At 29.1% G+C, this 13,018-nt stretch overlaps 1 protein-coding gene across 1 annotated transcript in view; it reads right to left on the bottom strand.

The window, feature by feature from the left end:
* Positions 1-13,018, bottom strand: part of LOC146420986 (complexin-4-like) — a 29,233-nt gene continuing 16,215 nt past the window's right edge. Inside the window, exons 3-6 of the mRNA XM_085047826.1 lie at positions 12,369-12,506; positions 3,658-3,828; positions 1,758-1,845; positions 1-228 (exon numbers count right to left, since the gene is read on the bottom strand). Of these exons, the coding sequence (XP_084903952.1) occupies positions 1-228; positions 1,758-1,845; positions 3,658-3,828; positions 12,369-12,506 (625 nt within the window). The remainder of the gene's footprint in view (positions 229-1,757; positions 1,846-3,657; positions 3,829-12,368; positions 12,507-13,018) is intronic.

Here is a 13,018-nt window from a genome sequence, read left to right as displayed (position 1 = left end):
CTACATCACAGCGCACTTCTGCTCGGCCGCCTGCCGCATCTCGCTGAGCGTGGCCTGAGCCTTCTCCTTGATGGCCTCCATGTCCATGTTCTGGATGTTCTGCAGCTGGCCCAGCAGGGAGTCCTTGTCCTCCTCCTCCTCCTGGTCTTCTGCCACCATCTTCTGCAGGTCTTCGGGTAAGCCGACGTCGTCTCCCGCCATCTGGATTTGGTTTTCGTCCAATTCGCTCTGAAATAAATATAAAAGAGGAGGTGGGAGATGTGCTCTGCCTGGGAGCCTCTTGGGGAATGAATTTATTCTGTTTTTGGGGAGAGAGGGAAAAAAAAAGAATTTTTCAGTCGTTCGTTTGGGGTTTTTGGGGATGGAGGAAGCAGGGTTTGCGGGAAAAAATGTTTCATTTTCAGTCCAAATTGTTTCATTTTCAGCCCAAATTTTTTTCATTTTTTTCATTTTCAGTCCAAATTGTTTCATTTTCAGCCCAAATTTTTTTCATTTTTTTCATTTTCAGTCCAAATTGTTTCATTTTCAGCCCAAATTTTTTTCATTTTTTTCATTTTCAGTCCAAATTGTTTCATTTTCAGCCCAAATTTTTTTCATTTTTTTCATTTTCAGTCCAAATTGTTTCATTTTCAGCCCAAATTTTTTTCATTTTTTTCATTTTCAGTCCAAATTGTTTCATTTTCAGCCCAAATTTTTTTCATTTTTTTCATTTTCAGTCCAAATTGTTTCATTTTCAGCCCAAATTTTTTTCATTTTTTTTTTTGTTTGTTTTTTTGTTTTTTTTTTTTTTTTTTGTTTGTTTTTTTGTCCAAATTTCTTCATTTTCAGTCCAAATTTTTTTCATTTTTAGTCCAAATTTTCTTCATTTTTAGTCCAAATTTTCTTCATTATTTGTTGGGTTTTTTGGGGATGGAGGAACTAGAGTTTGCGGGAAAAAATGTTTCATTTTCAGTCCAAATTTCTTCATTTTCAGTCCAAATTGTTTCATTTTCAGTCCAAATTGTGTCATTTTCAGTCCAAATTTTTTCATCTTCAATGCACAGAGTTTTCAGGAAAAAATATTTTTCATTTGTTGGGTTTTTTGGAAATGGAGGCAGAGAGTTTGCAGGAAAAAGAAATTTTCATTTTCAGCCCAAATTTTCTTCATTTTCAGTCCAAATTTTTTCATTATTTATTGGATTTTTTGGAAATGGAGGCACAGAGTTTGCAGGAAAAAATATTTTCATTTTCAGCCCAAATTGTTTCATTTTCAGCCCAAAATTTTTTCATTTTCAGTCCAATTTTTTTTCATTTTTTTCATTTTCAGTCCAAATTGTTTCATTATTCGTTGGGTTTTTTGGAAATGGAGGCAGAGAGTTTGCAGGAAAAAATATTTTCATTTTCAGTCCAAATTTTTCCATTATTCGTTGGGTTTTTTGGAAATGGAGGCACAGAGTTTGCAGGAAAAAATATTTTCATTTTCAGTCCAAATTGTTTCATTTTCAGCCCAAATTTCTTCATTTTCAGCCCAAATTTTCTTCATTTTCAGTCCAATTTTTCTTTCCCTGGGAAGGTCTGACAGTGCCAAAATCACTGAGAAAATTGTCATTTTGTGTGTTTTCTGTCACCTGCCAGAGGTAATTCCAGATGTTAACTAATTCTAACAACCTTCCTGATTTCTTTCCCTCCAAATTTTGGATATTTTTCTTTTTCTGGGACTATCTAACAATGCCAAAATCGCAAAATAAATCAGAAAAAAATCAGATTTAACCCCTCACCTTGGGCAACCTGTACTTCTCCCTCAGGTGAACCCTCAGCACGGCTCGTTCTGCTTTTTTCTGCGCGAACGCTGCGTCTCTCTCCATCCTGAAAACCCAAAAAAATCTCCTTCAGCACCGGAAAAATCTCAGTTCTTCAGCAATCTGTTCGGCTGGGAAAAACTGAGTTATTCCCACCCAAAAATCACCAGAAAATCACCCAAAAATCACCCAAAAATCACTGAAAAACCATCAAAAATCACCCAAAAATCACCAAAAAACCACTGAAAAATCATCAAAAAATCATCAAAAAAACATCAAAAAAACACCAAAAAATCACCAAAAAATCAACAAAAAACCACCAAAAAATCACCAAAAAAGCCCCAAAAAATCTCCTCCAGCACCGGAAAAATCTCAGTTCTTCAGCAATCTGTTCGGCTGGAAAAAACTGAGTTATTCCCAACCAAAAATCACCCAAAAATCAACCAAAAATCAACAAAAAAATCACCAAAAATCACAAAAAAACCACTAAAAAATCAACAAAAAATCACTAAAAAATCACCAAAAAATCAACAAAAAAATCAACAAAAAACCACCCAAAAATCACCAAAAATCACCAAAAAATCCCCCAAAAATCACCCAAAAAACCACCAAAAAACCACCCAAAAAACCATCAAAAATCACCAAAAAATCACCAAAAAATCACCAAAAAACTACCAAAAAAATCCCCAAAAAACCACCCAAAAATCAACAAAAAATCACCCAAAAATCACCCAAAAATCAACAAAAAACCACCAAAAAACCACAAAAAAATCACCAATAAAACACCCAAAAACCACCAAAAATCACAAAAAAATCAGCCAAAACCCACCAAAGAACCACCCAAAAAATCCCCAAAAATTACAAAAAAACCACCCAAAAACCACCAAAAAATCACCAAAAAATCCCCAAAAAATAAAAAAAAAAAAAAACCAACCCCCAAAAAACCCCAAAAAACCCGCAAAAAATCCCCAAAAAGCCCCAAAAAATCACCAAAAAAATCACCAAAAAACACCAAAAAACCACCAAAAAATCCCAAAAAGCACCCCAAAAACCCCAAAAAATCACCAAAAAATCCTCAAAAAATCCCCAAAAACCCCAAAAAACCACCAAGAAATCACCAAAAAATCCTCAAAAAATCCTCAAAAAACCCCCAAAAAACCCCCCAAAAAATCCCCAAAAAACCCCCAAAAAACCACCCAAAAATCACCAAAAATCACCAAGAAATCACCAAAAAGTAGCCTAAAAACCACCCAAAACCCACCAAAAAATTACCGAAAAATCCCCAAAAATCACCCAAAAACTGTCAGAACAACAAAACTGCAAAATCCCCCAAAATCCCCCAAAAATCCCCAAACCCCCAAACCCCCAAAATCCCCAAAAATCTAAAAATCACCCAAACCCCCAAAAATTACTGAAAATCACCAAAAGTTCACCCAAAATCACCAAAAACCACCAAGAAATCACGAAAAATCCTCCAAAACAAAAATCACCAAAAACCACCAAAATCTCAAAAAATCCCAAAAAATCCCCAAAATCCCCAATCTCAAAAATCCCCAAAAACCACAAAAATCCTAAATTTCTAAAAACCCCCAAAATCATCAAAAAATCACCCAAAACTCATATAAAAATCCTCAAAATCCCCAAAAATCCCCAAAAAATCCCCAAAAATCACCAAAAAACCACCAAGAAATCCCCAAAAAGCACCTCAAAAACCACCAAGAAATCACGAAAAAATCCTCAAAAAATCCCCAAAAATCCTCAAAAAATCCCCAAAAATCCCCCAAAAAACCCCAAAAAATCCCCAAAAATCCCCCAAAAAAACACCAAAAAACCACCCAAAAATCACCAAAAAATCACCAAAATATCCCCAAACACTCACTTCTCCTCCACCACCTGCTTCTGGTACTCCTCATACTCCTCCCTGCTCATCCCCGCTGCCGCCGCCGGATCCGAGGGAGAATTCTCCTCCTTGCTCTCCTCTCCTCCTCCTCCTGCCAACCCCAAATTCTTCACCTGCTCGCTCAGCATGCTCTTCAGCAGGAAAGCCATCCCCCCAAAAAATAAAAATAAAAATAAAATTAAAAAATATCAATTTGATAAGGAAATAATCCTAAAAAATGGTTTAAATGGTACGGAGATGATGGAAAAGGGAGAAGGTGGTGGGGTGGATGTGGGAAGAGATTTGGCGAGGAAAGGAAATAAATCCGGATTAAGGGAGAGGGAGAAGAGGGAAAAAGGTCATGTGGTGGAGATTATTGGGCCAAAAATAAAAGTGAAATAAATAATTCTTGATTTTGGATGAAGAGAAGTCAAAGTTTGGTTTAGATGTAAAAGAGGAGAAATGGAAACAAGAGGAAAAATGGAAAAAAAGAGAAAAATGTAAAAAAAGAGAAAAATGTAAAAAAATTTTAAAAAATATGAAAAAAAATATATGAAATGTAAAAAATAAAATAGAAAATAGAAAAATAGAAAATAGAAAAATAGAAAATTAGAAAGAAAAATAAAATAGAAAAATATAAAAATAGAAAAAAATAGAAAAAAATAGAAAAATATAAAAATAGAAAATAGAAAAAAATAGAAAATAGAAAAAATAGAAAAATAGAAAATGAAAATAGAAAAAAATAGCAAATAGAAAGAAAAATAAAATAGAAAAATAGAAAAATAGAAAAAAATAGAAAAATAGAAAAAGAGAAAAATAGAAAATAGAAAAATAGAAAAATATGAAAAATAGAAAAATAGAAAAAGATATAAAAAAATAGAAAAATATGAAAAATAGAAAAGTAGAAAAATAGAAAATGTAAAATGAAAAAATATAAATGTTAAAATATAAAACTATTAAAAATAGAAAATAGAAAAATAGAAAAAAATAGAAAAAGAGAAAAAATATAAAATATAGAAAAATAGAAAATATGAAAAATAGAAAACAGAAAATATACAAAAATAGAAAATATATAAAAATAGAAAATAGAAAAAATAGAAAACAGAAAAATTTACATCTAAATATATAAAAAGGGAAAAAAAGAAATAAAAAGGAAAGAAAAGAAAGAAATAAAACAGGGAAGAAAAACGAAATAAATAAACGAAAAAGGGAAGAAAAAATAAATAAAAAAGGAAAAAAAATAAATAAAAAAGGAAAAAAAATAAATAAAAAAGGAAAGAAAAATAAATAAAAAAGGAAAAAAAATATATCAAAAAGGAAAAAATAAAGAAAGAAATAAAAAAGGGAAGAAAAAAAGAAATAAAAAAGGAAAAGAAACTCAAAAACTCAACTCAACTCCAATTCTTACCCAAAAATATCTCATTTTTATTCACAGAAAGTTCTCAGCTCCTTTTCCACCAGCGAGGAACAAACAGGGAAAACAATTTCAATTTCAAAATTCAAAATTTAAATTAAAATTTCAATAAAAACCTCTCAGGAGACAATTTCCAGTAATTAATCCCAAAAAAATCACTTTTTTCTCCCCCAAAACCACATTTTTATTCCATTTATTCCATTTTTTATTCCATTTTTTATTCCATTTTTTATTCCATTTATTCCATTTTTTATTCCATTTATTTCATGGTTTTTCTTCCATTTATTCCACATTTTTATTCCATTTTTATTCCATTTATTCCACATTTTTATTCCATATTTTTCCACATTTTTATTCCATTTATTCCACATTTTTCTTCCATTTTTTATTCCATTTATTCCACATTTTTATTCCATTTTATTCCATTTATTCCACATTTTAATTCCATATTTTTCCACATTTTTATTCCCTTTTATTCCACATTTTAATTCAATATTTATTCCACATTTTTATTCCATTTATTCCACATTTTTCATCCCATTAATTAAAAAAAAATTCAATTTTAATTAAAACCCAAAAAACCATTTTTTGGGAATAATTTCAACTTAAGGCACTTGAAACTTCTGCTGGTGTTGGAAAACTAAAAATCCCAAAAATCCCAAAAATCCCAAAAATCCCAAAATCCCAAAATTTCAATTTTTTTCAATTTTTTCTCCTGAAATAAATCCTCACTGAAAAAACCAAAAATATATTTATTTTGATATTTTTCAAATTCAGGCAAAATCGAGGAAAAATTGATTTTTAACACCTTGAAAAGCTCCAAAAATCCCCCAAAAAATGAGAATATTTTTCATTTCAAATATTCTCATTTTGGTTTCATTTCAGTGATAAAAATTCAAATATTTATAATGAATTTTTACCCAAAAAAATCCGATTTTTTGGGGTTTTTTTTCCTTTTCCTCAAAATCTAAAATGAGCAAATTAACCTGATTTTATTTTTTTCTCTTTTTCAATTCTACAAAGAGCTAAAAAAACCCAAAAAATCCGATTTTGTATTTTCAAAAAAGCGAGCTGAAACCAAAAAAATCGGATTTTTTGAGGTTCAAAATCTGCAAAAAATGAGCTAAAAAACCCCAAAAAAATCCGATTTTTTGAGGTTTTTTTCCCCATTTTTTCCCAAAAAATTCTGCAAAAAATGAGCTAAAAAAACCCCAAAAAATAACATTTTTTTGAGGTTTTTTTCCCCATTTTTTCCCAAAAAATTCTGCAAAAAATGAGCTAAAAAAAACCAAAAAAATCTGATTTTTAGGTTTTTTTTCCCCATTTTTTCCCAAAAAATTCTGCAAAAAATGAGCTAAAAACCCCAAAAAAATCCGATTTTTTGAGGTTTTTTTCCCAAAAAATTCTGCAAAAAATGAGCTAAAAAACCCCAAAAAAATCCGATTTTTTGAGGTTTTTTTCCCATTTTTTTCCCCAAAAATTCTGCAAAAAATGAGCTAAAAAACCCCCAAAAATAACATTTTTTTCCCATCAGGAGTTGAACAGAAAAAATTCATTTTTATTCCACAAAATGCAATAATTTAGAAGTTTGAAGTTAAAAAAAAAACAGAAAATTTTTTCCTGTTTTTGGAGAAATTTGGGATTTTTCGGTGGAATTTTGGTTGTTAAAAGAATTTCTTGGCTGCTGCTTCCTGCTGGCTCCTGGAAGGGAAAAATCAGAGAAAATCAGATTAAAATCAGAGAAAAATCAGATTAAAATTAGAGAAAAATCAGATTAAAATCAGATAAAAATCAGATTAAAATCAGATAAAAATCAGATTAAAATCAGAGAAAAATCAGAGAAAAATCAGATTAAAATCAGAGAAAAATCAGAGAAAAATCAGATTAAAATCAGATTAAAACGAGGTAAAAATCAGAGAAAAATCAGAGAAAAATCAGAGAAAAATGAGGTAAAAATCAGAGAAAAATCAGATTAAAATCAGAGAAAAATCAGAGAAAAATCATATTAAAATCAGATTAAAATCAGAGAAAATGATGTAAAAATGATGTAAAATCAGATATAAATTAGATAAAAATTAGATATAAATCAGATAAAAATTAGATAAAATCTGATATAATTTGATATAAATCAGATAAAAATAATATAAAAATAATATAAAAATCAGATATAAAACAGATAAAAATCAGATTAAAATCAGATAAAAATGATGTAAAAACTAGATAAAATTGTATAAAAATCATATAAAAATCATATAAAATCAGATAAAATCAGATATAATTCTGATATAAATCAGATAAAAATCAGATAAAAATAATATAAAATTCAGATATAAAAATCATATTAAAATTAGATAAAAATCATATAAAAATCAGATAAAATTTAATTTTTTTTCTCCAAAATTCCATTTTTTTTCTCCAAAATTCAATTTTTTTCCCCAAAATTCCATTTTTTTCCTCCAAAACTCAATTTTTTTTCCCCAAAACTCAATATTTTTCCTCCAAAATTCCATTTTTTCCTCCAAAACTCCATTTTTTTCCTCCAAAATTCAATTTTTTTCCTCCAAATTTCCATTTTTTCCTCCAAAATTCAATTTTTTTCCTCCAAAATCCAATTTTCTCCAAATTTGATTTTCTGCAAAATTCAATTATTTTCTACAAAATTCGATTTTTTACAAAATTCAATTTTCTGCAAAATTCAATTTTTTTCTGCCAAAATTCAATTTTTTTCTACGAAATTCAATTTTTTGCGAATTTCAATTTTTTACAAAATTCTATTTTCTCCAAAATTCAATTTTTTCCAAAACTAAATTTCCTCCAAAATTCAATTTTTTCCCCCAAAACTCAATTTTTTTCCTCCAAAATTCAATTTTTTTCCTCCAAAACTCCATTTTTTTCCTCCAAAATTCAATTTTTTCCTCCAAAACTCAATTTTTTTCTGCCAAAATTCCATTTTTTTCCTCCAAATTTCCATTTTTTTCCTCTGAAATTCAATTTTTTTCCTCCAAAACTCAATTTTTTTCCTCCAAAACTCATTTTTTTTTCCGCAAAATTCAATTTTTTTCCTCCAAAACTCCATTTTTTTCCTCCAAAACTCATTTTTTTTCCTCCAAATTTCCATTTTTTCCTCCAAAATTCAATTTTTTTCCTCCAAAATCCAATTTTCTCCAAAATTCAATTTTCTGCCAAATTCAATTTTCTCCAAAATTCAATTTTTTCCAAAACTAAATTTCCTCCAAAATTCAATTTTTTTCTACGAAATTTGATTTTTTCCAAAATCCAATTTTCTCCAAAACTAAATTTCCTCCAAAATTCAATTTTTTTCTCCAAAATTCCATTTTTTTCCTCCAAAATTCATTTTTTTTCTGCAAAATTCAATTTTTTTCTGCAAAATTCAATTTTTTTCTACGAAATTTGATTTTTCCAATTCAAATTTCTCCAAAACTAAATTTCCTCCAAAACTCAATTTTTTTTTTCCTCCAAAATTCAATTCTTTTCCTCCAAAACTCAATTTTTTTCCTCCAAAACTCATTATTTTTTTTCTCCAACTCAATTTTTTTTCCCTGTAAAACTCAATTTTTTCCTCCAAAATTCAATTTTTTTCCTCCAAAACTCAATTTTTTCCTCCAAAATTCAATTTTTTCCTCCAAAATTCCATTTTTTTCCTCCAAAACTCATTTTTTCCAGAAAATTCAATTTTTTTTTCCTCCAAATCCCATTTTTCCTCCAAACTCCATTTTTTTTCCTCCAAAATTCAATGCCTCCAACTCAATTTTTTCCTCCAAAATTCCATTTTTCCTCCAAAACTCCAACAATTTTTTTCCTCCAAAACTCATTTTTTTTCCTGGTGAAACTAAATTTTTTCCTCCAAAATTCAACTTTTTCCTCCAAAACTCAATTTTTTCCCCAAAATTCCATTTTTTCCTCCAAAACTCAATTTTTTTCCTCCAAAATTCAATTTTTTCCTCCAAAACTCCATTTTTTTCCCCAAAACCCATTTTTTTTTCCGCAAAATTCCATTTTTTTCCTCCAAAATTCCATTTTTTTCCCCAAAATTCAATTTTTTTCCTCCAAAACTCAATTTTTTTCCTCCAAATTTCCATTTTTTTCCTCCAAAACTCAATTTTTTTCCTCCAAAATTCAATTTTTTCCTCCAAAATTCCATTTTTTCCCCCAAAATTGAATTTTTTCCTCTGCCAGCCTCACCTGTACACAACATAAATCAGGACCAAAAGGCTCTGCAGAACCACAAAAACCAGAAAATGCAAAGTGGATAAACAGGAGGGAAATGGTGGAAATTCTGGACATTTCACTTTCTCACTCGATGGCTGAAAAAAGAGAGGAGAGAGAAAAGAAAAAAGAGTGAAAAATAGCTGAAATTTGACCCAAAAAAATAATCAAAATTGAAATTTTAAGATTTTAAATGGTGCAAAATTTAAATTGTCCGAAATTTAAATTATCCAAAATTTAAATTATCCAAAATTTAATTATCCAAAATTTAAATGATCAAAATTCAAATTATCAAAATTCAAATTATCCAAAATTCAAATGATCAAAATTCAAATTTTAAGATTTAAAATTGTCCAAAATTCAAATTAGCCAAAACTTAAATTATCCAAAATTCAAATTATCCAAAATTTAAATTATCCAAAATTCAAATTATCCAAAATTTAAATTATCCAAAATTTAAATTATCAAAATTTAAATTGTCCGAAATTTAAATTATCCAAAATTCAAATTATCCAAAATTTAAATTATCCAAAAATTTAAATTATCCGAAATTTAAATTATCCAAAATTTAATTATCCAAAATTTAAATGATCAAAATTTAAATTATCCAAAATTTAAATTATCCAAAATTCAAATTATCCAAAATTTAAATTATCCAAAATTTAAATTATCCAAAATTTAAATTATCCAAATTTAAATTATCCAAAATTCAAATTATCCAAATTTAAATTATCCAAAACTTAAATTATCAAAACTTAAATTATCAAAACTGAAATTATCCAAAATTTAAATTATCCAAAATTTAAATTATCCAAAACTGAAATTATCCAAAATTTAAATTATCAAAACTCAAATTGTCCAAAATTTAAATGACTCAAATTATCCAAAATTCAAATTATCCAAAATTTAAATTATCAAAATTCAAATTATCCAAATTTAAATGATCAAAAGTCAAATTATCCAAAATTTAAATTAGCCAAAATTTAAATTATCAAAACTCAAATTATCCCCCAAAATGGGGATTTTTTAGTGATTTTTTGGAGGTGTTTTGGGTGATTTTTTGGTGGTTTTTTGGTGGTTTTTTGGGGATTTTTTGGGTGGTTTTTTAGTGATTTTTTTGAGATTTTTTGGTGATTTTTTGGGGATTTTTTGGGTGATTTTTGGGTGATTTTTTGGTGATTTTTTAGTGATTTTTTGGTGGTTTTTTGGGGATTTTTTGGGGATTTTTTAGGGATTTTTGGTGGTTTTTTGGGTGATTTTTTGGGTGATTTTTTGGTGGTTTTTTGGGTGATTTTTTGGTGGTTTTTGGGTGATTTTTTGGGTGATTTTTGGGTGATTTTTTGGGTGATTTTTTTGTGATTTTTGGGTGATTTTTTGGTGATTTTTTGGGGATTTTTTTTGGGATTTTTTAGTGATTTTTTTGGTGATTTTTTGGTGGTTTTTGGGTGATTTTTTGGTGGTTTTTGGGTGATTTTTGGGGGATTTTTTGGTGATTTTTTGGTGATTTTTTGGGTGTTTTTTGGGTCATTTTTGGGTGGTTTTTGGGTGATTTTGGATGATTTTTGGGTGTTTTTTGGTGATTTTTGGGTGTTTTTTGGGGGATTTTTGGGTGATTTTTTGGTGGTTTTTGGGTGATTTTTTGGGGATTTTTTAGTGATTTTTGGTCATTTTTTGGTGATTTTTTGGGTGGTTTTTTGGGGATTTTTTGGTGATTTTTGGGTGATTTTTTGGTGGTTTTTTGGTAATTTTTGGGTGATTTTTTTGTGATTTTTGGGTGATTTTTTGGGTGGTTTGTTAGTGATTTTTGGGTGATTTTTGGTGGTTTTTTGGGTGATTTTTTGGGGATTTTTTTGTGGTTTTTTTGAGATTTTTTAGTGATTTTTGGGTGGTTTTTGGGTGATTTTTGGGTGATTTTTTGGTGGTTTTTTGGGTGATTTTTTGGTGATTTTTTGGTGATTTTTTGGTGATTTTTTGGGGATTTTTTGGGTGATTTTTTGGGTGATTTTTGGGTGGTTTTTTGGGAGATTTTTTAGTGATTTTTTGGTGGTTTTTGGGGGATTTTTGGGTGGTTTTTTGGGTGATTTTTTGTTGATTTTTGGGTGGTTTTTTGGGGATTTTTTGGGTGATTTTTGGGCAATTTTTGGTGATTTTTGGTGATTTTTTGGGGATTTTTGGTGGATTTTGGGGATTTTTGGTGGATTTTGGGGATTTTTTGGGGATTTTTGGGTGGTTTTTTTAGTGATTTTTGGGTGATTTTTTGTTGATTTTTTAGTGATTTTTTAGTGATTTTTGGGTGGTTTTTTGGTGGTTTTTGGGTGATTTTTTGGGTGATTTTTTGGTGGTTTTTTGGGTGATTTTTTAGTGATTTTTTAGTGATTTTTGGGTGGTTTTTGGGTGATTTTTTTGGGTGATTTTTTGGTGGTTTTTAGGTGATTTTTTGGGTGATTTTTTGGTGATTTTTGGTGATTTTTTGGGTGATTTTTTTGCTGATTTTTTGGGTGATTTTTGAGTGATTTTTGGGTGATTTTTTGGGTGATTTTTTAGTCATTTTTTGGCGATTTTTTGGGTGATTTTTTGGGGATTTTTTGAGTGATTTTTGGGTGATTTTTTGGTGATTTTTTAGTGATTTTTTGGTGGTTTTTTGGGATTTTTTGGTGATTTTTGGGTGGTTTTCAGGGAATTTTTTGGTTGATTTTTTGGGTGATTTTTTAGTGATTTTTTGGTGGTTTTTTGGGGATTTTTTGGTGATTTTTTGGTGATTTTTTGTTGATTTTTTAGGGATTTTTGGGTGATTTTTTGGGTGATTTTTTAGTGATTTTTTGGGTGATTTTTGGGTGATTTTTTGGGGATTTTTTGGGATTTTTTTGTGGTTTTTTGGGTGATTTTTTGGTGTTTTTTTGGTGATTTTTTTGTGGTTTTTTGGTGGTTTTTTGGGTGATTTTTTGTTGGTTTTTGGCTGATTTTTGGCTGATTTTTTGGGTGATTTTTGGGATTTTTCGGGTGATTTTTTGGGGATGAATTAGAAACCCCCAAAAAACCCCCAAAAACCCCCAAAAAACCCCCAAAACTCACATTTCTTTGCGCCAAACGCTCGACGTCTCTCCTGACGAGGTGAAGCTGCTCCTTGACGTCGTTGAAATGTTGAATTATTTCCGAACCTCCCGCCGGTTCTCGAGCTGCAGAGCTCAGAGCATCACCCACCGAGCTCCTGCAAAACCAGAAAATTGATTTTTGTTAGGTTGGAAAAAACATTTTTTAGTTGGTTGAAAAATAATTTGAAATATTTGGATTTTCGGCAAAAAACGGCAAAAGTTTTTTCTCAAAAAATTTCGTTTTTTCGCAAAAATGGCGAAAATTTTTTGGGTTTATTCGTCAAATTGGGATTTTTTAAAAATATTTCATTCTGTATTTAGTCCCAAAAAACAGATTTTGGTTATTCTGGAATAACATTTTTTAGTTCCTCAGAAATAAATTGAAATATTTGGATTTTCGGCAAAAAATCGAAAGTTTTTTTCTTGAAAAATTTCGTTTTTTCGCAAAAAACGGTGAAAATTTTTTTGGGTTCGTTTCGTCAAATTGGGATTTTTAAAATAATTAATTCTGTATTTAGTCCCAAAAAAACCAACTTTTCATTATTCTGAAATAACATTTTTTAGTTCCTCGGAATAATTTGAAATATTTGGATTTTCGGCAAAAAATCGAAAATTTTTTTCTTGAAAA

Source organism: Lichenostomus cassidix, unplaced genomic scaffold (assembly GCF_008360975.1).
Source record: "Lichenostomus cassidix isolate B80296 unplaced genomic scaffold, HeHo_3.0 HiC_scaffold_898, whole genome shotgun sequence".
NCBI classification, from domain to species: Eukaryota; Metazoa; Chordata; class Aves; order Passeriformes; family Meliphagidae; genus Lichenostomus; species Lichenostomus cassidix.
The sequence above is the reverse complement of the archived record's forward strand: the minus strand, read 5'-3'. Positions and strand labels throughout refer to the sequence as shown.